This window comes from Thamnophis elegans, chromosome 12 (assembly GCF_009769535.1).
Source record: "Thamnophis elegans isolate rThaEle1 chromosome 12, rThaEle1.pri, whole genome shotgun sequence".
NCBI lineage: Eukaryota > Metazoa > Chordata > Lepidosauria > Squamata > Colubridae > Thamnophis > Thamnophis elegans.
In genome coordinates, this window is record NC_045552.1 from 15,956,869 (window position 1) to 15,979,387 (window position 22,519).

The following is a 22,519-nucleotide window of genomic DNA, read 5'->3' on the forward strand; positions in this document are numbered from 1 at the left end:
TTCCTTTCTTCCTTCCTTCCTTCCTTCCTTTCCTTTCATCCTTTCATCCTTCCTTCCCTTCCTTCCCTTCCTTTCTTTCCATCCTTTCTTTCTTCCCTTCTTTCTTTCCTTCCTTCTTTTCTTTCCTTTCATCCTTCCTTCCTTTCCCTCCTTTCCCTCCTTTCCTTCCATCCTTTCCTTTCTTTCTTTCCTTCCTTTCTTTCCTTTCATTCTTTCTTCCTTCCTCCCCTTCCTTTCCTTCCATCCTTTTTTTCTTCCTTTTTTTCTTTCCTTTCTTCCTTCCTTCCTTCCTTTCCTTTCATCCTTTCATCCTTCCTTCCCTTCCTTTCTTTCCTTCCATCCTTTCTTTCTTCCCTTCTTTCTTTCCTTCCTTCTTTTCTTTCCTTTCATACTTCCTCCCTTCTCTTCTTTCCTTTCTTCCTTCCTTCCATCCTTTCTTTCTTCTCTTCTTTCTTTCCTTCCTTTCTTTCCTTCCATCTTTCTTCCTTTCCTTCCTTCCTTTCCTTCCATCCTTTCCTTCTGTTCTTTCTTTCTCTTTCTTTCTTCTTTCTCTCCCTCTCTTCCAATGCAAAGCTGACTTCCACTGCTCTTTTCCTGCCGCAGCGTCTCTGCTGACGCCAGGCTCAGCTGGGTTCCAGTTAATTAACCATGTTGTCTTATCGGCTCTCTTGCACACATCATCCAGCCTGCATGCGAATTAACTCTGCCTGCGATAAGCCTCATTGTACTTAGCCCTGGAGAGCCACACGCTTCCTTCTCAGACTTCCTTTCCCCTGACATAAACAATCCAGCTTCCCTCAGCCAAAAAGCCTCCTGAAGGATCCACGATTCCTTTGAAGTGGGCAGGTCCATTAATTGCATGGTTGAAAAATTGAGCTGTGTTTCCACTCTCTCCCCACTCTACTGTTTCCCAAGGCCGCCCTCTTCCCCAAACGGTTGAAAGGTAGTCCTCAAATTAACCACAGTTGGTACCAGGATTTCCACGGCTAAGCAAGGCAGTCATTTAGTGAGTTGTGTCCAATTTTTTCACCCTTTTTTTTGCCACTGCAGTGGTTAAGCGAACCACTGCAGTGATTGTTCAGTGAATCCAGCATTCCTCACTGAATTTGTGTTAACCCTGAAGTCACTTCTGGAGCATCCTGGTGGCGCAGTGGTTAGAGTGCAGTACTGCAGGCTACTTCTCCTGGCTGCTGGCTGCCTGCAATTTGGCAGTTCAAATCTCACCAGGCTCAAGGTTGACTCAGCCTTTCATCCTTCCGAGGTGGGTAAAATGAGGACCCAGATTGTTGGGGGCAAGAGGCTGACTCTGTAAACCGCTTAGAGAGGGCTGTAAAAGCAATGTGAAGCAGCATATAAGTCCAAGTGCTGTTGCTACCTTCAGGGCTGCCACAGCTACACTGGTTGGAGCTGTGGGAATGGCAGGAGGGAGATAGAGATAGCTGGGGACTTGTAGCCAAAATGAAATTCTTTCTCCTGGGAACCAAGGATGTTCTCACCAGGATGTTGGGGAGGCGTGGATTGAATCCAACTGGAGTTGGGTCTGTGGCCGGATTGGATCATGTGATAGACATGGGAATTGGGGGGCGGGGAGAACGTTGACTTTTAATTTGGATGGGGAAAACCGCGGGACCTTCAGAGTTGGATTTTCACCAGATGTGCCAATATGACATGCCTAATAAATCTGTACTTTGAGGAGCACTTAGGCTTCAGAGGTTTTACTGTGTTGGGTCTGTTGCTTGGAACCCCGACACTTGGCTTGTTGGAAGCCAGTTGAGAAGGTTGCCCATGGCGATCCCATGACCCTGAGATGCGGCAATTGTCGTAAATGTATGCCGGTTGCCAAGCACCCCAGTTTTGATCACATGGACTGTGGGGATGCTGCAATGGTTTTAAGTGTAAGTGCTGGTCGTAAATCACTTTTTTCCAGTGCTGTTCTAACTTGGAATGGCTGCTAAATGGATGTGTCATCATTCCAAGTAGTACACCCCTTGCAAATAGATCCCTGGGGGCAGGCTGATTCCCCCAAAGAAGAGTTTTATTTGGAGTTACCATTTTGGCACAGACTGGTGGAAAACCAACTCTGAGAGTTCCCTGCGTTTTCCATCTCATTAAAAAGTGAAACTTCCCTGTTCTCCCAAACAATAAATCACATTGTCCAATCTGAGTGCTGGCTGGTTGCCTGGTAACTTTTTTCCTCCTCCTCCTCCTTTGGCTAGCCAGCAGTTGGGATGTCCTTGGCTCCTAAGAGAACTATTTTGTTTTGGCTACAAAACCCCAGCTATCTCTACACACACACACACCCCTCAGCTCCAGGCCTTGTGTAGATGACAAAGGGAGAAGGAGGTGGGAGGACCCCACCAGACACTGCTAAACCCATCCTATGGGAGCAGAGACACTGGGTTGCATTTCTAGACCAGCGGCCCCCAATCTTTGGGGCATCAGTTTAAGTTTAAGTTTAAATAGATTTGTATGCCGCCCAATCCCGGAGGACTATGGGCGGCTTACATAAAAAAAGTTTAAAAACAAATACAAAAAAGTTAAAAATACAGAACAACAGATTAAAAAGAACACAACATACACTCAATGTTAATGGGGCTGAAGTTCAATCAGAGATCAGCAGCCCCAGGCCTGCCAGAACAGCCAGGTCTTAACAGACTTTTGGAAGGCCGAGAGAGTAGGGAGGGTCCGGATCTCAGGAGGTAGATTGTTCCATAGGGCCGGGGCAGCTGCAGAGAAGGCTCTCCCCCGAGGAGCCGCCAGACGACATTGTGTAGTCGACGGCACCCGGAGAAGGCCCACCCTGTGCGATCTTATTGGACACTGGGAGGTATGTTGCAGGAGGCGATCACGGAGATATCCAGGTCCTAGGCCATGTAGGGCTTTAAAGGTGATAACCAGCACCTTGAAGCGCGTTCGGAGACCGATAGGGAGCCAGTGCAGCTCGCGGAGGATAGGTGTGACATGGGTGTATCTAGGTACACCCAGTATCGCTCTTGCGGCTGCATTCTGGACCAATTGTAGTCTCCGAACACTTTTCAAGGGCAGCCCCATGTAAAGCGTGTTACAGTAGTCGAGTCTTGAGGTGACGAGGGCATGAGTGACCATTTGGAGTGCCTCCCGGTCCAGATAGGGCCGCAACTGGTGCACCAAGCGAACCTGTTCCACGGAGAAAGGTTTTTCTGCATACCGGAGGTGGCTTGTTTTCACTTGTTGCCTGCATCCCATGGATGGGGCTTCACTTGTTTGTGCGGCCCAGTTTCTGGCATGACATGGACCAGGGGTTGCGGACCCCTGTTCTAGACCTTTGGATGGATGGAGAGAATTGATATTTAGCCTTCTGTCCCAGGCCAGGGGGTAACCAGGGAAGCCATGCATTTAAGACCAGGGTTAGCAACCCGTGGCTCTGGAGCCGCATGTGGCTCTTTCATCCCTCTGCTGCAGCTCCCTGTTGACAGTCAGCACCACAATTTTGAGAGAATCGTCCAGTTGGGGGGAGAAGCAGGGTGCGCCAGGAGTAGACTCTATGGCACTGATGGCTAACTTTTTTCCCATCACATGCCAAAAACGGGGAGGGGGGGAGCACAGGGTGTGCCCACACCCATAATGCTATGTATACAACACCCTGCGTGCATGCGTGCATGACCCCCGCCCTCCCCCTTGCTTTTGGCTCGCAATGGACCCGTTTTTCACCCTCCCCAGGCTCCAGAGGCTTTATTGGAGCCTGGGGAAGGCAAAAACAGCCTCCCCTTCCCCCCTGGAGGCCCTCCAGAGGTTTCCCTGACCGGTTTGCCCGCAAGTCCATTTTTCGCCCTCCAGAAGTTTCAGGGAATGGCCCTATGGGCAAACTGGAAGTCCATTCCCAAACTTCCGGTTTGCACGTTGGTTTGTTTTTCACCCTCTGGAGGCTTCAGCGAAGCCTCAGGAAGTTGAAAAATGGCCAAAAAAGAAGGCTGGTCAGCTGGCCAGTGTGCACATGCATGCTGGAGCTGACAGGGTAACGCCTTGCGTGCCCCTGACAAATGGCTCCGCATGCCATTTGTAGCACACGTGCCATAGATTCGCCATCACGGCTCTATGGCAAGGGGCAGGTTTTCTGGTCAGCTCCACATTTGATAGGGCTTTTGGTTAGGACAGGTAGAGAAAAAAGGACGCCACGCTAGGAAGTGACTCTACGATGGGGAAACCGGATTTCCAGTCGATAAAAGGATGCTGCACTAGGAAGTGACTCTGTGGTGGGGAAACTGGACTTCCAGTCGATAAAAGGACGCTGCGCTAGGAAGTGACTCTATGGTGGGGAAACTGGACTTCCAGTCGATAAAAGGACGCTGCGCTAGGAAGTGACTCTATGGTGGGGAAACTGGACTTCCAGTCGATAAAAGGACGCTGCACTAGGAAGTGACTCTACGGTGGGGAAACCAGACTTCCAGTCGATAAAAGGACGCTGCGCTAGGAAGTGACTCTATGGTGGGGAAACCGGACTTCCAGTCGATAAAAGGATGCTGCGCTAGGAAGTGACTCTGTGGTGGGGAAACCGGACTTCTAGTCGATAAAAGGGCACTGCGCTAGGAAGTGACTCTATGGTGGGGAAACCGGACTTCCAGTCGATAAAAGGACGCTGCGCTAGGAGGAGACTCTATGGTGGGGAAACTGGACTTCCAGTCGATAAAAGGATGCTGCACTAGGAGAAGACTCTATGGTGGGGAAACCAGACTTCCAGTCAATAAAAGGACGCTGCGCTAGGAAGAGACTCTATGGTGGGGAAACCGGACTTCCAGTCGATAAAAGGATGCTGCACTAGGAAGTGACTCTGTGGTGGGGAAACCGGACTTCTAGTCGATAAAAGGGCACTGCGCTAGGAAGTGACTCTATGGTGGGGAAACCGGACTTCCAGTCGATAAAAGGACGCTGCGCTAGGAGGAGACTCTATGGTGGGGAAACTGGACTTCCAGTCGATAAAAGGATGCTGCACTAGGAGAAGACTCTATGGTGGGGAAACCAGACTTCCAGTCAATAAAAGGACGCTGCGCTAGGAAGAGACTCTATGATGGGGAAACCGGACTTCCAGTCGATAAAAGGACGCTGCAGTAGGAAGTGACTCTATGGTGGGGAAACCGGACTTCCAGTCGGTGAAAGGACGCTGCGTTAGGAGGAGACTCTATTGTGGGGAAACCGGACTTCCAGTCGGCTCCAGAATTGAACAGGGGGCTTCCGGTTAGGATCTTTGTGGCTCTTTGAGTATTTAAGGTTGTCGACCCCTGATTTTAAAGATGGGGGATTTAATGGTCTGTGGAAATGGCCTTGGGAGACAGGAGAGACTGGACAACAGGTGTGAAAAAGATTATCTCCACTCACAGAAGGAGGGAGGCTGGGGAAAACATTTCCTTACTTTCCTGGAGAGTACAAGGAAAGGAGGGGAGAAGTAGGTTCAGTCTTGCAAGAGTCTGTTTATGTTACCTTGCAATAAAGAGCCAACAGTCCCAGTTGTGCTTCTCATACAAGACCGCCTTGAAGGGCTAACAGGGGACCAGCTGCCAATGTTCATCTAAGTCTCCTAGCATTTTGCTCATGGGCTGTAATGAAAAAAATAGTTTGCCGTTGCCCAAGTAATGGGCTCTTCCCCCACACAACTGTTCTCAAGTGAAGATGGGAAGACATCAATACAGAATAGTATGAAGAGCCCAAAGGAGCAGATGTAAAGTCTATTTTACATGACAGTTTTTGGTATATTTCTCTCCTGAAAATGGCTGGGGAATGCTGAGAATTGAAGTCCATACATCTTCAGATTGCCATGGTGGTGAAACTTTAGAGAAACGGTGGAAGAAGCAGTGTGGAACTCCTTAAGCAGAATAACAGAGTCAGAGGGAGCTTGGAGGTCTTCTAGTCTAACCCCCTCTACTCAGGCAGGAGACCCTGTACCGTTGCAGACAAATGGCTGTCTAATCTCTTCTTAAAAATGTCCAATATTGGCGCACCCTCAGATTCTGGAGGCAAGTCGTTCCACTGATCAATTGTCCTCACTGTCAGGAAATTCCCCTTTAGTCCTAGGTTGCTTCTCTCCTTGATTAGTTTCCACCCATTGCTTCTTGTTCTACCCTCAGGTGCCTTTGAGAATAGCTTGACTCCCTCTTCTTTGTGGCAGCCCCTAAGATATTGGAATACTGCAATCACGTCAGTAGAAAGTTATATCTGCCCTTCTTAAAATCCTTGGGGATTGCAAGGTGATTCTTGGAAATTGCAAGATAAACTTCCTTGTTGGTAAGTATCTGTCTTAGATACAGGTTACAACAGCACTGAAGAATGTGAATTATGATCCATTTTCATATTTATAACCATGGTGGGTTCCTACCAGTTTGGACTGGTTCGGCTGAACCGGTAGTGACTTGGCGGCCTCAGTTGCTGGAACTGGCAGCGACCCAGGCCTGCCACATCCCCGAATTGGTTTTCCGGGTGGCACCATAGGTGCCACCATCTTGGTTTTTTTTTGCTTCTGCGCATGCACAGAACAATTTTTATTGGGCTGCGTGTGCGCACAGAGCATGCACACAAGCGAACCGGCAGTCGTGCCTGCCAGAACCCACCCCTGTTTACAACCATCGCAGCATTTCCCCATGGTCATGTGATCAAACTTTGGCTGCTTGGCCGTTGGTTCACATTTATGACAGTTTTGCCACTTTCTGACCCAGAAAGTCAATTGGGAAGCTGGATTCCCTTAACAACTGTGTTACTGATTTAACAAGAGCAGTGATTCGCTTAACAACTGGACAGGGGTGGGTTACGGATCCTCCACATGAATGCATGCAGCCCGTGCATGCATCTTACCATCTAGCGATGCCACCGCAACGCTCCAGCTGCTCGGCGGAGCATTGCACAGGCGCTGTACTCACCATGCACTTGTGCAGAAGCGCCAAAGGATTTAAAGACAGATAAGGAGCGTGGGCAGGCGGGCCCTCCGGAGCACCATACTGGAAGGGTATCTGGTGCTCCAGGCAGGCTCCGGTACACTCATACCGGGGCATACAGCCTGCAACCCACCACTGCAATTGGGGCAAGAAAGGTCGTATCTTGGGGCAAAGCTCACTTAACCACTGTCTCGCTTAGCAACAGAAACTTTGGGCTCAATTGGGGTCATAACCCAAGGACTAAGTGTAGAGTATGGTAGGTCACATTAAAAGGAGATGATGTCAACCTCTAGATGCGTGGACTGCAGACTTTTGAAGGGTTGGCATTGTTGGTAGAAGTCAGAATCATATCGGCAACAATTAATAGTGTTCCATTATGCTACCCACACCATTCTTGTCTTTTTTTAAAAATTCTCTATCCTTCTGAACTCTGAATGAATACATCTTACTGAAACAACCTGAAAGCTTTGGGTGAAGGGACTCTGTAAATAGACAGGGATCTTGGGGGCCCTCATGTGGCCACATACTGTAAGTTGTGGCGATCCTATAAATTTATTTAATTATTTAGTTTGTCGAACATGTACGAGATAACAGGTATAAGTATAAACATGGACATGAGCACGTGAAATGGGTACAAATAAATTGGGACAGTAGGAGAGGGATGGTAAGTAGCCTGGTGCGCTTATGCACGCCCCCTTTACAGATTTCTTGGGAATGAGGTGAAGTCCACAGTAGACAGTTGAAGCTGTGGGGGGGTTAGAAGATGTAACAACGGAGTCAGGTAGAGCATTCCAGGCGTTGACCACTCTGTTGCTGAAGTCTTATGATCTGCAATCGAGTTTGAAGCAGTTTACCATGAGTTTGTATCTATTGTTTGCCTGTGTATTATTGAGGTTGAAGCTGAAGTAGTCGTTGACATGTAGGATGTTGTAGCAGACAATTTTGTGTACTATGCTTAGGTCAGACATAGGAGGCGTAGTTCCAGGTTGTCCAGGCCCAGAATTTCAAGCCTGGTGGCATAAGGGATTCTATTGTAAGCAGAGGAGTGGTGTACTCTTCTCGTGAAATACCTCTGGACTTGCTCAATTGTATTAATCCTTCTGGGCAGCCATTTTGCCATGTTTCAAGTCAAAAAGATTCCTTAAAAATTATGAAAACATACCAAAACCTTAGGACAGAGGTGGGGAACGATGGCCATTTTATGACTTGTGGACTTCAACTCCCAGAATTCTGGAGCCAGCACTGAATAATCCTTCCTGCCCTACAATACCATTGATTGCAGCTTACACAATTTTCCTAGCCAATATTCAGTGCCACAAGGACCAGAAACTTGTTTTCTCTTTAGGAGTGCCGGCTCTTCTTAAAAACATTAGTTCTCTTTCCCAACACTGAAATGCCAACATGAATTTGGTTTGGGAAAGAGGAGGAAGAACTTGGAAGGGGGGAGTGTTATGACAAAGGGACCACGTATCTAGTTTTGCATGTACCGACAGCAGCAAGGATCCAATATTTGCAAAATATTGGAAAAATGAGGACACCCCAGCAGAAGAGGATATAATTCACAAATTCTTAAATTGTGCTGAAATGGACAGACTGACTTTAAAAATAAAAGATAAAGGGGACACAGAGTATTTACTTGATATGGAATAGATTTTACGAGTGCTTAGAGACAAGAGGTAGAAATTAGATGATCATTGCTATGTATGAATTAATTATAAAGATGATTAATAATTATAAATACGCCAATACAATCAACCAGCATAGTTGTATAAGTATAGAAGTATAAATAAGCCAATACAAAGATAAATTTTGCTAACACACTCTCTCTCTCTCTCCCTCCCTCCCTCTCTCTCTCTTTGTGTGTGTGTGTGTGTGTGTGTGTGAGAGAGAGAGAGAGAGAGAGAGAGAAAGAGAAAGAGAGAGAGAGATTGCTTCTGTAAATGATATACCCTGACAATGCACTGTATTCAAAATATTTATGAATAAAATAATAAAACTTGGAAGTTCTTTGTTGTGCTAATTCTTAAAACTAAACATAAGCCATTTTTACCAGGTTCTCTCACTTGTGAGATCAATAAAAGAATCCTTTTAAATAGAAATATTTCAAATAAAACGTAAATGAAATGATCTTGGTGTCTAGCATACGGAGGCTCTTATCTAGGAGTCCCATTTGGCAAAGAATGGGGATGGTGAGTGAAGATAAGCTACAAGGGTCCTTAGTGGCTCTCTGAGCTTGGTTGTTTTCTTGCAGATGTTTCATTATCCAAAATATGTCACATCACCCGTGGTAGCGCTGATGATGTTACCTACTTCGGTAATGAAACATCTGCAAGAAAACACTCAAGTTCAGCGAGGACTAAGGATCCTTCCTTTCAATCCTGAGCGACAAATATTTTCTTGTATTTGCAACCTAGAAATAACAAAACTTAAGCATAGTCGACTGTTCCTTTCAGGACCCTGCAGGGAGACAAGATTTCAAACTGTTCTTTCCTTGAAACGCATTTTTGTCTCCTCTTTGGCAGGAGTTGGCTAAGAAGCAACTGGGACCCATCACGACGGAGATCCGGGCGGGCGACGAATTCTACTACGCCGAAGATTACCACCAGCAATATCTGCACAAAAACCCAGATGGCTTTTGCGGCCTGCAAGGTACTGGTGTGTCCTGCCCCGTAGGCAAATGAGAAATTCCCCAATGGGAGCATCCTTGGGAGCCACGGTAATCATAACCCTTGAACGGTTACCATGGCAACCGGCGGCCTAGCATTTTCGTGATTCAGCTGTGATTTAGCAACGGGGGCCTTTGTTCCTTTCTTTTGTGTCTTGTAGTACCCGGTAAGGTTTAGGGGTCAGGGCAAAAATGGGCAGCCTGCTGGACGAATTTGCTGCAAATGTTAAATTCTTTGCATGAGAGTGATAGATATCATTTCCATCCCACCGCAGATGTTTGGGATCGCCTAACAAGATGCTGATAAATACCCATTATGACTTTGTCCCTTCCCCCATTTCTCTACCATCCCCAAGGAAGCTGATGGAGCCAATTCTGATTCCTCCATCTTTGCAGTGAATTTGGTTATCGAGCATGAGTAGTCCCCAACTTACAACCGCACTTGGGAGCAGAATATCCATTGCTTAAGTAAGACAGTTACTAAGTGAATCGTGCCTGGTTTTACAAAATTTTTCCATGGTTGTTAAGCGAATCACTGCAATTAACTGAATCACGCAGTCATTAAGAGAATCCAGCTTCTGCCATTAAATTAGTTTGTTGGAAACTTGTTTTGACCTAGGTTTCCCAAGAGCATGAAGCAAACTCCTTGTCCCAACAAAACCCCTTTTTATTAATTTACTGTGATTTCTGCTCATTCACATCCAGCAAAGTCTTTCAAGGGAGGATTTACAGTCACAGACCTTATCTGGCTTGGAGAGATGCCAGGACAATATCTGCAAAACCTGGCAAGGAGTTTCGGAGAGTCACGAACCGATTAAGCGAACTAATTGTCTCCTGCAAACTCCACTCCCCTTTCGCTCCTCTTTTATTTCCTCTGGGAGGGGCCCTTCATCATCCACCTATGGCCTTACTCCCAAGTCGACCCCTGTTCTTTAGCTGTTCCCTTTATCTGGCAACTCTGCGCATGCGCACACTGGGAACAGGCTCCAGCTGTTCATCTGCCTCGCTCATGTCTGACTCTGAAGGTAGCTGATAACTGGCATATGGCTCTGGCCCCTTCTCTGCCTCTGACCCAGAGCCCCCATCAGAGCCTTCCCCAGACTCCAGGACTGGCCCATGTTCCTCCCCAACCTCCTCACTGTCCGAAACTGCTGCTTGCTCACTGGCCGCTGGCAGGCCACAACAAAACTAGATGGGAAGGTCGCAAGTGAAGGCTCCCATGAAGCCTCCCATCACACAACCTTGGGACACTGCAACCATCTTATTATATCCATGCTGGTTGCCAAGCACACAAGTTTTGATCTCGTGACCATAGGGATGCTGCAAAAATTATCTAAATGTAAATATTAATTATAAGTTATCTTTTCAATGCCTTTGTAATTTTAACTGGTCACTAAACAAATGGTTGTAAGTCAAGGACTGCTGTATGGGTCCAAACCCACTTTCCTATCCTGCCTTCTCTTTGGGGCTTAGAGAAAAAAAACCTCTGCTGACAAGAATTTCGCTTTTTTGATCTTGTGAAGGATTTTATGTCTGGTGCTTGCAATGAAAATCCAGCTTTCACACTAGTCTGAATCTACCTCGACCCAATGGATCTTTTCATACTAAATTCCTCCATACGGTGTTTATGAGCTGAAGAGATCTGCAGGCACCCCTTTTGGCATGGAACAATTTCCCCATCTCTCTTCATTTCTTTTTCAACCAAATGCATTCAAATGTCATTTCTCTTTTTAGTTGCGTTCACTTGCTTTTCAGGAAATGAGACGGTTCTGTGTCCTGCAAGGGGCAATTTGGACAACGAGCAGTTGTAAAGGATTGCCCATTCTCTGGAGGGAAAGCCCTCCTTCGGTGGAGCTGTGGTGGCGCAGTGGTTAGAATGCAGTATTGCAGGCTAATTCAACTCACTGCCAGGAGTTCGATCCTGACCGGCTCAAGGTTAACTCAGCCTTCCATCCTTCCGAGATCAGTAAAATGAGGACCCAGATTGTTTGGAGCAAGAGGCTGACTCTGTAAACCATTTAGAGAGGGCTGTAAAGAACTATGAAGCGGTATATAAGTCTAAGTGCTATTGCTGCCTTCCTTCCTTCCTTCCTTCCTTCCTTCCTTCCTTCCTTCCTTCCCAGTGGTTAGAATGCAGTATTGCAAGCTAACTCTGCCCATTGCCAGCAGTTCAAATCTCACCAGGCTCCAGGTTGACTCAGCCTTCCATCCTTCAAGGTGGGTAAAATGAGGAGCCACTTGGCCAAAATTTCCACAAAGTTACTAACTGCCCCCCCCCGCCAAATTTTGGAGCCTTATTCTGATGTTTTATTGAAGCTGCAGAACCTTTGGACAAAGATCTATTCACTCCTATCCACTACACAGAATGCCATGTCTCTTCTAAAGTGCCTTAGAAAGTTGGGGTACCCTCCAACTGTCTGGAATTTCCCAGTCAACCATGCCAATGCTAAGAATTCTGGGTGTTGGCCCACATTTCTGGAGAATACTCATTCTCTCTAGCCAGCAGACCAAGCCATACAACCTATTCCACACCTAAGAAGTTCTGATTAGCAAAGTTCTTGTTCTTAATGAATGTATTTTTTTATGTACACTGAGAGCTTATGCACCAAAGACAAATTCCTTGTGTGTCTAATCACACTTGACCAATAAATAATAAATAATAAATAAACAAATAAATTGGCTGTGGATGCAACTATGTCTACAGGAACCCACTGGAGTTGGGCTACCAATAAATGAAAAAAAAAATAGGCGTATTTCAGTGTGAATACCAGGTTGTGTCCCAAAATTATTACTGTGGTGGAAAGAACATGCCGTTTGCCTCTTCACATCATGCCAGAGCTGGACACCATCTAGTAGAGAGATGATGCTCTCCATGCAAAGCACCTGTTCTACTTCTTCTGTTGGGCAGAAACATCTTTTGCACAAAGTCCTTTCCTTCCTTTCAGTGCAGGAAACCACATCCTTTCACAAAACCGCTTCGAAACAGTGCCATTCTGGGGAAGTTGAATTTGGAAGTGAAGCATCCTTTTAAAGCAGACCTGGTCATTTGATAGCCCTCAGGCCACCTCCAGCCCTCTGGCTCTCCCCTACCCAGCCTGTGTGGATTTCTTTTATTTTGAAAGCAATTGCCTTCAAAACAAATGTCATGTACGTAGCAGTGGTGAAATTCATTTTTTTTTTACTACCGGTTCTGTGGCTGTGGCTTCGTGGGTGTGACAGGGGAAGGATATTGCAAAATCTCCATTCCCTCCCCATTCCAGAGGAAGGATACTGCAAAATATCCATTCCCACCCCACTCTGGGGCCAGCCAGAAGTGGCATTTGCCAGTTCTCCAAATTACTCAAAATTTCCGCTACCAATTCTTCAGAACTTGGCAGAACCTGCTGGATTTCATCCCTGGTACATAGGGGCACGCATGTCTACACACCTTCACAGCCTGATCAGTTCAGCCCTTCACAGAGTCCCAGTTTTTCATGTGGCCTCATGGGAAAATTAATTGTCCACCCCTGCTTTGAAGAGATGCAGAGCCTTGGTGTGGTGGAACATGGCCTGAATTCCCAGGAGGGAGGGGCTGCACTCCAGAGCAGCAAAATTTAGATAGTTTGTGTGGGAGAAAGAGAGTAAAACAGCTCCTTTGTAGGTGTTCTCAGAGTATGTTTAATGGTGCAAGTAGCTCCTTCAATTTGGCAAGATTTCTGCCAATAAATGAAGAACCATAAAGGAAAATGCTTAGAAGGACCTCAACATGTTGTTGTTTTTTTGGTTTTGGGATCCTAACACCCGTCAATTACTCTCTCTGTTTTATCCAATTCCTGTACTTCATGTTAGAACATTAAAATTGCCTTGTTCCCAAGCCTGAATTTCACGATTGTAACACAATCTCTCTGATATTAACACTCAACACATAATTTAAAATGTATACATGACTAGTAGATGATAACCTGGTGTTGCCCAGGTATTTATTTATCCTAATCCTGTATTAGACAGGAAAAGCCCTGATTTTGGCAACGATTAAATTAATTACAAATGTTTTCCCTGTGCCCCCAGAAGCATCAAGGAAGGTGATACCAGCTTATTGATAATGGCCATACATTTGTCCTCAAAATAATCAAAACCTTATTGAAAATGTCCAGACCAAACGTAATTTCTTTTTCTTTTTTAAAAATATTTTTATTAAACAGTTTTTTAAAAAGAATTATTTTTTTACAATTTCCTTCTGTACAACATTTCCACATCGGTATCATCCATTGTACATGCATTTCTTCCCCCTTATTTCAATACCTCTATCTATACCTTTGATACTTTTTTTTTTTTTTTTTTTTTTTAAGAGAACTTTTTTATTTTTCTTTGAAAAAAAACAAACACAAATATGTCATCATTTGTCAATCATTAAGACATTGAAATACAATTTTTTTTGTTGTGTGTACCCCTCCCTCCCTCCACCCCCCCATCCCCCCTCCTCCTCCCCCCCCCCGACTTCCCAGAACCCGTACACGGTATGGATTTTTAACTAACACAGTCTAAAATCTATTGAGAAAAAAGAAATAAAGAAATTAATGACATTCTAGATTGAACTTAGCTTCTTCTTACTGAACTAACTTTTAACAGTTTAAATCATTTCTGATCTTAAGCATAGGCTAACTGGAATTTCTTACCTTTGATACTTATATACATTCCTTAAATAACAATCCTTCATTATGTATCATTTCCATTTATACATGCTTATTTATCTCTACCTATCCATTGCTAATTTCTAACTCCTGTATCCTCTTCATTTAGTCTTTCCTTAAGCTTTACACCTATCCTCTATCCTCCTTATCTTTTATTTCTTTTGTGAGACCAAATGTAATTTCTAATGTTGGATTTTACCCCTTACGAGAGAGAGGGGGGGAGGGAGGGAGGGAGGGAGAGAGAGAGATCAAATTACTTGCAAGGCCAATTCAGATCTTTGTTTTTATTTATTTATCTACGTAAGTAGCAATATACTGTTTTCTGCAGCCAGGTTGGCTGGAATCTGATGTCTTTAAAAAAATAAAGTTGAATCCTTAATCAGAAAAGAAAACGGTGCCACAAGAGACAGGATCATCCACTTTGGGGAAACACAAATATTTGCAAAGGTATAAAGTATGTTGGAGTAGGAAGGACTTTACTACACAGCTGGTGGCTTCGCCTCACTGCTTACACGATAAACCACATTTTTGTACAGTCTGATGGGCGGGCAAGTCAGCTTAGCTTCCTGCCCTTGAACCAGCCAGCTGGCCAAGGCAGAGCACCAAAACTGGCACCTAGCTGGCACCCTTGGCCCTTCGTTGTTCTTCTCTTGGTTCATGTGGGGTGGAAAGGAGGCCCCTATGGGCATCCTTGGAAGGAGGGGAGCGTTGTATGCAGCATAGCCATCTAATGAAAGATTTGCAACCATAACCATAGTCCCTTTGCATATCAGGAAGAGAGGGGCAATCGCAGGAGAATCCTCATGGAAACAGACTCTGCTACAACACCCCCCAAAAATGCAGCAAAAGTTTGGGTTCAACTTTTCCCCTGGCATAAGAGTTGCGTCAACTCCTGAAGCTCACCGGAAACTGCACAGCTTCATGGGGCTGTGCAAAGCAAAGCAAATCAACCTCAAGAGCCACACATAGCCCTCGCCTTATGACCAAACGGGGACCAGAATTTCTGTGGCTAAAAGCAAGGTGGTTTTTCAGTGAGTCGCACCTGCCATGTTTGCCATAGTGGTTAAGTGAATCACTGCATTTGTTAAGTGAATCACAGGATCCTTAAGTGAATCTGGAGTTCCCTATTGACTTTGCTTGGCAGAAGCTGGCTGAGAAGGTCACAAACAGTGGCCACCTGACTCCGGGATGCTTCAATTGTCGTAAACGCACACTGGTTGCCAAGCACCCAATATCAGGTTTCCAAGTAATAGATCCACAGCAAGCAAAAACTCCAAGGCAAGTAGATTCCTCAAAGAATTGCTTTATTGGATATATCACATTTGTATTTGTATTTATTAGTTTGTCAAACATGTATAAGATAGCAGGTATAAATATAAACATGGACATGGACGAAAGAAATGAATACAAATAAATGGGGACAGTAGGACAGGGATGGTAGGCATGCTGATGCGCTTATGCACGCCCTCTTTTACGGACCTCTTAGGAATGAGATATTGGCACATATCTGGTGAAAACCGACTCCGAAGTCTCCCGCAGTTTCCACCTAATTAAAAGTAAAAGTTTTTCTACTTTCTCAAAACAATCAGTCACATGGTCCAATCATGGTGCGGAGTGTTATGTGGGTAGCATCACTCCACCACCTTCTGCCCAGGCGTCAGAATGTCCTTGCTTCCCAAGAGAAAATACTTTGCTTTGGCTACAGAGTCCCTTCTATCTCAAATCCCCGCTATCCCTCCGCTCCAGTGTAGCAAACTGAAGTGGTTAAAAAAAATGGCTTAAGTCAGGTCAGCTTCCGGGTTGATGCCCAAATTTTGACTCTGGGTATGCTGTTTGATTGTAAGATTGAGGATCAGTCATAAGCTGCTCTTTTCAATGTAACTTTGAGCAGTCACTAAATGAATGGTTGTTAAATCGAGGGCTATCTGTACATCGTCCTTCTACATGGAAGGGCCCTGAGGATGTTTAGGCCACAGGCGTGATTGTGACCCTAGAGTGCCTATTGGTAGAAGGAAGAGAATAGGAAGAGAATGTCCCAGGTTAGAACACGTTAGGCAGGACAAGAAGCAATGGATGGAAACTAATCAAGGAGAGAAGCAACTAGAACTAAGAAGAAATTTCCTGACTGATACAACAATTAATCAGTGCAATGTTCGGAAGTTGTGGGTGCTTCCATCAATGGAGGTTTTGAAGAAGAGATTGGACAGCCATTTGTCTGCAATGGTATAGGGCCATGATGGTGAGCCTATGGCATGCATGCTGGAAGTGTCATGCACAGCTGAGGGTGTGCCGTCGGCCAGACAGTGTCGGCTAGTGACCCCCAGGGGGAGAGCCTTCTCTGTGGGAGCGCCTTCCCTCTGGAATGAGCTGCCCCGCATAATCCCCAACCTCCGGTCCTTCCGACGTGCCCTAAAATGTTGGCTTTTCCAGCAAGCCAGCCTGGCCTGAATAGAATAAAATATAGGATTAATTTGGTTGTTAATTTAATTTTTAAATTTATATTGTAAATATCAATTGGGGGTTTTTTACATACTTAATTTTTGTAATACGTGTTTTTTTTATGTTGTACGCCGCCCTGAGTCCTTGGGAAAAGGGCAGCATATAAATCCAATAAACCTAACCTAATGTAACAGCTATCTCTCTGGGCACCGCAGCCGTCACCCGTTGCTCTGCCGGAAACGGGAAGAGCAGCTCCCTGGTGTGCATGCGCATGCCTGGAAACTGAGCTTCCAGTTTCCAGCACATCCATGTGCGCCACCCAGCTGGTCTTCGCATGTACATGCATGTCAGAAGACCAGGTGACCGACACGCATGTGCACACCGGAATCCGGAAGCTCAGAACTGCTCTTTCAGTTTCCGGTGCTCCCCGCCCCACGCGCCCGCGCGCTCCCATTTTGGCACTCAGTGCCGAAAAGGTTTGCCAGCACTGGTATAGGGTCTCCTGCTTGAGCAGGGGTTGGATTAGAAGACCTCCAAGGTCCCTTCCAACACTTGGTATTCTGACTTGGCTCACTGATTGGCCAGCCAGCTTTCCAAGCAGGCAAACATCATTATCTGGACTTCTGAGTGGGCCAACTTCGGTTCATCAGGGTTCATCAAGGGCTGGTTATGTGACCCACCATGTGTGCTCCTTTCCAACCCCCCCCAAAAAATATTAGATGTCCTAAATCATAAGGGAATCATATGGTTATGCAGCTTCCTGTGCAAGTACAAAGAGAATATGACGTAGGGCAATCTTATAAGATTTGGCATATCAACCACACTCCAGTAGGCCTTCGAAAAACATGTAAAACTCCATGGTTTGATAGCAAGTCTGACCTGCTATAAATTACCTTCCTGTCCTGTCTACAGTATCTTTAAGTGGGAGGGAAGTATCTTTAAGTGGGAAGAATGGTACACCGAAACGATTTTAAAGATAGACATTTCACTGGTCTTCACTGATGAAGGCGATATATGTCCCTTCTGACATGCGTATATTCCATAGACTGCCAGTTGAGGGAGCTGTTTGCCCAAGTTACAAAAAGTAAACCTAGCCTGATCATAGCTTTTCCCAACTTGCAAGAGAGAGAGAGAGAACGAGAACGAACAGAGGAAAACAAGCAAGCAGAAGATCCATCAAAAACGGAGAGAGGGAGAGACACATCTCGCCAAGGCCTGATGCAAAAGATAAAATGACTTGGAGCAGGCTTTCCCAACTTGGCTAAACTTTAAGTCATAAGGACTTCCACTTCCAGAATTCCCCAGCCAGAGTTGAAAAGTCCATAAGTCTTAAAAGTGGCCAACCTGGGTAAATTCTTGCCCAAAGCATGAAGGTTTAAAGATTCTTTCTCCCTCACCCACCCACCCCCACTTCTCCAGCAATGCTTGAATAGTTGGAGTTCCTATGAATGGAAAGGAGCTGAATGAACACTAGTGAAGACTTTCATTCACCCCATTGGGAAAATTGCTGGTGACGGAAGAAAGGCAGGGGGAAAAACAATTAGGGACCTCGAGTTCTTCTATTATTATTATTTCTTTTAAACAGGATATAAAGATTGTAGCCTCCCTGATTCTTAAGAAACCTCTGAATCATCATGTCAACAGCAATCCAGGAAGTTGCTGGAAGCCTTGAGCCTGCCACGACCTTCCCAGTTTTAAAGAAGCATGTTAGAAAGCCTGAATATTGACTTTCTATTATCTCGACTTATCTTTTTTGGCTTCTGAAATTGCTGTTTCCGAAATTGCTTCTTTTTATTCCCTCTAAACTGGAAAGCAGCTGCGTAACAACCGAGGCTGCTGTATCAGTCTCCAGTTCCTTTTTATCTGTGGGTGCAAAACGTGCCGTTTCTGGATGCATAAAGAATGCTGCAAATCATTCAGGATTCCTCTTTTTGCACTGGAAACATTTGGGGAAAAAAAAAGGAATTAAGGTAATTTGACAGCAGCTTAACTTTAGAAGCAGAACAGATTCTGTGCTGATGCAGGAAAACATTTCTCTGTCATTAATCATCGCCACTCCAGCTGCCATGGTATGAAACAGCTTATTGCGGTGGATCAAGGCCATCACATTATAAATCTCCCACATTCCAGATCTAGCAACCATTATTGGACAAAAGCCATGGCCTTTCTTTCAAAGTCCAACTGGGATGAGCAAACTACTACCTGCTTTATAACTTCAGGTGATTCACAACAGGAAATATGTTGGAAGCAGACATGAGAGTAGATCCTAACACAGGAATGGCATGAATCAAGAAGGCATTGTGTGTGTGTGGGGGGGGGGGGACGAACAGCTTTTGGCTTCCCAAGTTAACTGGACATTTTGGGTTTTTCTTTTGAAGACGTTTTGCTTCTCATCCAGGAAGCTTCTTCAGCTCTGATTGGATGGTGGGGAATGGAAGGATTTATACTCCTTGCAGACAGCTGGTCATTTGCATCCTTTTAGAGGGTCCTTGAAGCCCTTGGAGGTTTATCTGTGTCCCCAGAGTCACCTGAGCGGGGCTCCTGGTTCCTGTAATCTGCAATTTTCCTCTCTGGAAATCCATTCCTGCTCCCACACCATCCCAAGGGTCTTCATCCCAAATTGCATAGCTAAAAGTCTGTAGAGATTCTCAGTCATCCAAGTCGGTTCCACCACAAAACCGCGGTAGACTAAAGCGCGGTCGACGAAAGCGCATACCTGACGTCATCACAGCGCGACGAAAACATCACGCTGTGAGCGGTAAAGTTAAAATTAATGCGAAAACCTTACCCTAACCCCCCCAAACCTAACCCTAAACCTAACCCTAAACCTAACCCTTAACCTAACCCTAAACCTAACCCTTAACCTAATGCTAAACCTAACGCTAACCCTTAACCTAACCCTAAACCTAACCCTAACGCTTACCGTAACCCTAAACCTAACCCTAACCCTTAACCTAACCCTAACCCTTAACCTAACCCTAACCCTAAACCTAACCCTTACCTTTACGTGAATCGGCTTGCTTTAAAAGCGCTTTTTAAAGCGCCCTTTTTTCTCCGCGGTCGTATTTGTCGCGCTGCTGATGACATCAGGTACGCGCTTTAATCGGGCGTGCTTTAGTGGACCGCGGTTTCGTCGTGCCACGATCCAAGTCATGGTTGTCCCAAAGGTGCTTTTTCAGGAGGCAACTGGACTTTCTTGCTTTTTCTTTTGAAGACGTTTCGCTTCTCATCCAAGAAGCTTCTTCTCTTGGGTGAGGATTCTGGGTGACCTTTTATTCTGGGATCTTTGGGGAAAATCTCCCCAGTGACACAGTGCCATTTCCCTTCTTCTTTTCCTAGAAAATGCGGTAGCCTTTCAATGCAATAACTACTGCCCTAAGCATCTGGAAGCCATCTTTAGGTCTTGATTGTGTGGTTTTTGACACAGCCGTGGCTCCTCCCTCCTTGTCTGCCTTACAATTTTCAAAATAGGCTTAGACAACAACATCAAAATTCCATGCAGACCCCAAGCCTTACAAACCACCAGTAATGAGAACTTACGCATTATTCCGGCTGTGAATTGTGAGACTCAACAGGAAGGAAGCCATCAAGATAGGTTAGAATTAGAGATGCAAAAAAAAAAAAAAAATACAGCTTGCCAAGATTCCTTTCGTGGACAAAGGACGCCTGAGGAGTAAGCGATCCAAAACATTTGCTCCATTGTTCAGATCTCGAAGGGAATTCTAGATGGCAAGAGAGTGTCTGCCATACTTTCAACCACCTGTAGATTCCTAGGAGTCTTAAAGATAGTTCTACATAGTTCACCCTGACAACAAAAGTGAGTATAGTCCAGGCTATGGTTTTCCTAGTTGCAATGTATGGCTGTGAAAGACCATAAGAAGGGCTGAGCCCCAAAGAATGGAGGCCTTTGAACTATGGTGCTGGAGAAGACTCCTGCGAGTCCATTGGACTGCAAGGCGATCAAACCAGTCATCCCTAGAGGAGATCAACCCTGACTGCTCTTTAGAAGGCCAGATCCTGAAGAGGAAACTCAAATACTTTGACCACCTAATGAGAAGGAAGGACTCACTGGAGAAGAGCCTCATGCTGGGAAAGATTGAGGGCAAAAGAGAAGAAGGAGATGACAGAGAGAGAGGTGGCTGGATGGAGTCATCCAAAGAAGTTAGTGTGAGCTTAAATCGACACCAGAGGATGGTAGAGGACAGGAAGGCCTGGAATTAATGTTGTCCATGGGGTCGCGATGGGTTGGACACAACTTTGCAACTGTAAATCAGGTTGCAATTGTCCAAGCAGGTGGTGACAATGGCATGAGTCACTATTGCTAAGCCCTTTCACCTAAGGGAAAACTGCGTCTGGAGCACCAGCTGAAGTCAAAGAAGGATTTCATGGTGACAGCTTCCACCTGTTGTTCCAGCATGAGTCACAAGTCCAGGAGGGAGGGACCTAATTTTTTAAGACCAATGCTTCCCCATCCAGAAGGGTGGTAAGAGGACCTTGATGGATGAACAGCAATCCTGCCTTGCTAGGTTATAATTTCAGCCTGTCCCATCCAGACCCTCATAGTCTCCAAGCACCAGATCAAGACAGCAAAGGTATCACCAGCTGAGCCTGAGATTAAAATCCAAAACGGAATCTCATCAGCATCTATGCATTTATCCAATTTGGAGACCACCCATCTCACTCATGGAGATGAGTCTGGACAGTATTGACAACAATATATCATATCAAGCTGCAAATCACTTGATAACCTCTTTCCCAGTAGCTTCATGTAGCTTTAAATAGCAATAGCACTTAGGCTTATATACCGCTTCATAGTGCTTTTCCAGCCTTCTCTAAGCGGTTTAGAGAGTCAGCCTCTTGCCCCCAACAATCTGAGTCCTCATTTTACCCACCTCGGAAGGATGGAAGGTTGAGTCAACCTTGAGCCTGGTGAGATTTGAACTGCCGAACTGCAGCTAGCAGTCAGCTGAAGTAGCCTGCAGTACTGCAACTCTAACCACTGGACCACCTCGGCTCTTTAGAGAGAGCATTGACATCTGGACTCCCCTCCGAGTGGGCAAATACGAGTCTGATCTCTTCTCCACCGTCACGAATGGAACCATCTGCTAAGGATGGTGCAAGATGGGGGTCTGCCATTCTCAACAGTCTCAGATGGTTTAAAGAATGCCACATTTGATGATATCAAAAGCTATTGAGACAGAGGTGGGTTCCTACCAGTTCTCACCAGTTCGGTAGAACCGGTTCGTAAAATCTACCGAACCGGTTAGAAGAGATTCCACCAGAAAGCAGGCCACACCTACAGAAGTGGTTCCAAATTTTTTTGAAACCACTGACACACACACACACACACACACAGAGAGAGAGAGAGAGAGAGAGAAAGAAAAGAAGAAATAAAGAAAAAAATAAAAGTGAGAGAGAGATGAAAGGAAAAAGGAAAAAGGGACAGAGAGACAAAAGGAAGGAGAGAGAGAGAGAGAGAGAGAAAGGAAGAAAGAAATAAAGAAAAAAAATAAAAGTGAGAGAGAGATGAAAGAAAAAAAGGAAAAAGGGACAGAGAGACAAAGGAAGGAAAGAGAGAAAGAAAGAAAGAAGAAAGAAAGAAAGAAAGAAAGAAGAAAGAAGAAAGAAAGAAAGAAAGAAAGAAAGAAAGAAAGAAAGAGAAAGAAAGAAAGAAAACACATGGCCGGCAAGCCACTCCCACCAGATCACATGGCCGTCAAGCCACTCCCACAAAGGAGGCCACACCCACAGAGTAGGTTCAAAAAAAATTTGAAACCCACCACTGTATTGAGAAATCTAACAGAATCATAAAAGGTGCATTCCCCCTGTTCAGCCCTTAAAAATTA

General features: G+C 45.3%; 1 protein-coding gene across 4 annotated transcripts in view; it reads left to right on the top strand.

Annotated features, from left to right (window-relative positions):
• LOC116515657 (mitochondrial peptide methionine sulfoxide reductase-like) overlaps nt 1-9,863 on the top strand; it is a 53,959-nt gene extending 44,096 nt beyond the window's left edge. For all 4 annotated transcript variants that reach the window (XM_032227796.1, XM_032227797.1, XM_032227799.1 and 1 more), the window contains one exon: nt 9,422-9,863. In XM_032227796.1, the coding sequence (XP_032083687.1) occupies nt 9,422-9,580 (159 nt within the window). In that variant the 3' untranslated portion in view covers nt 9,581-9,863. The remainder of the gene's footprint in view (nt 1-9,421) is intronic.
• Nucleotides 9,864-22,519: the final 12,656 nt, after the last annotated feature.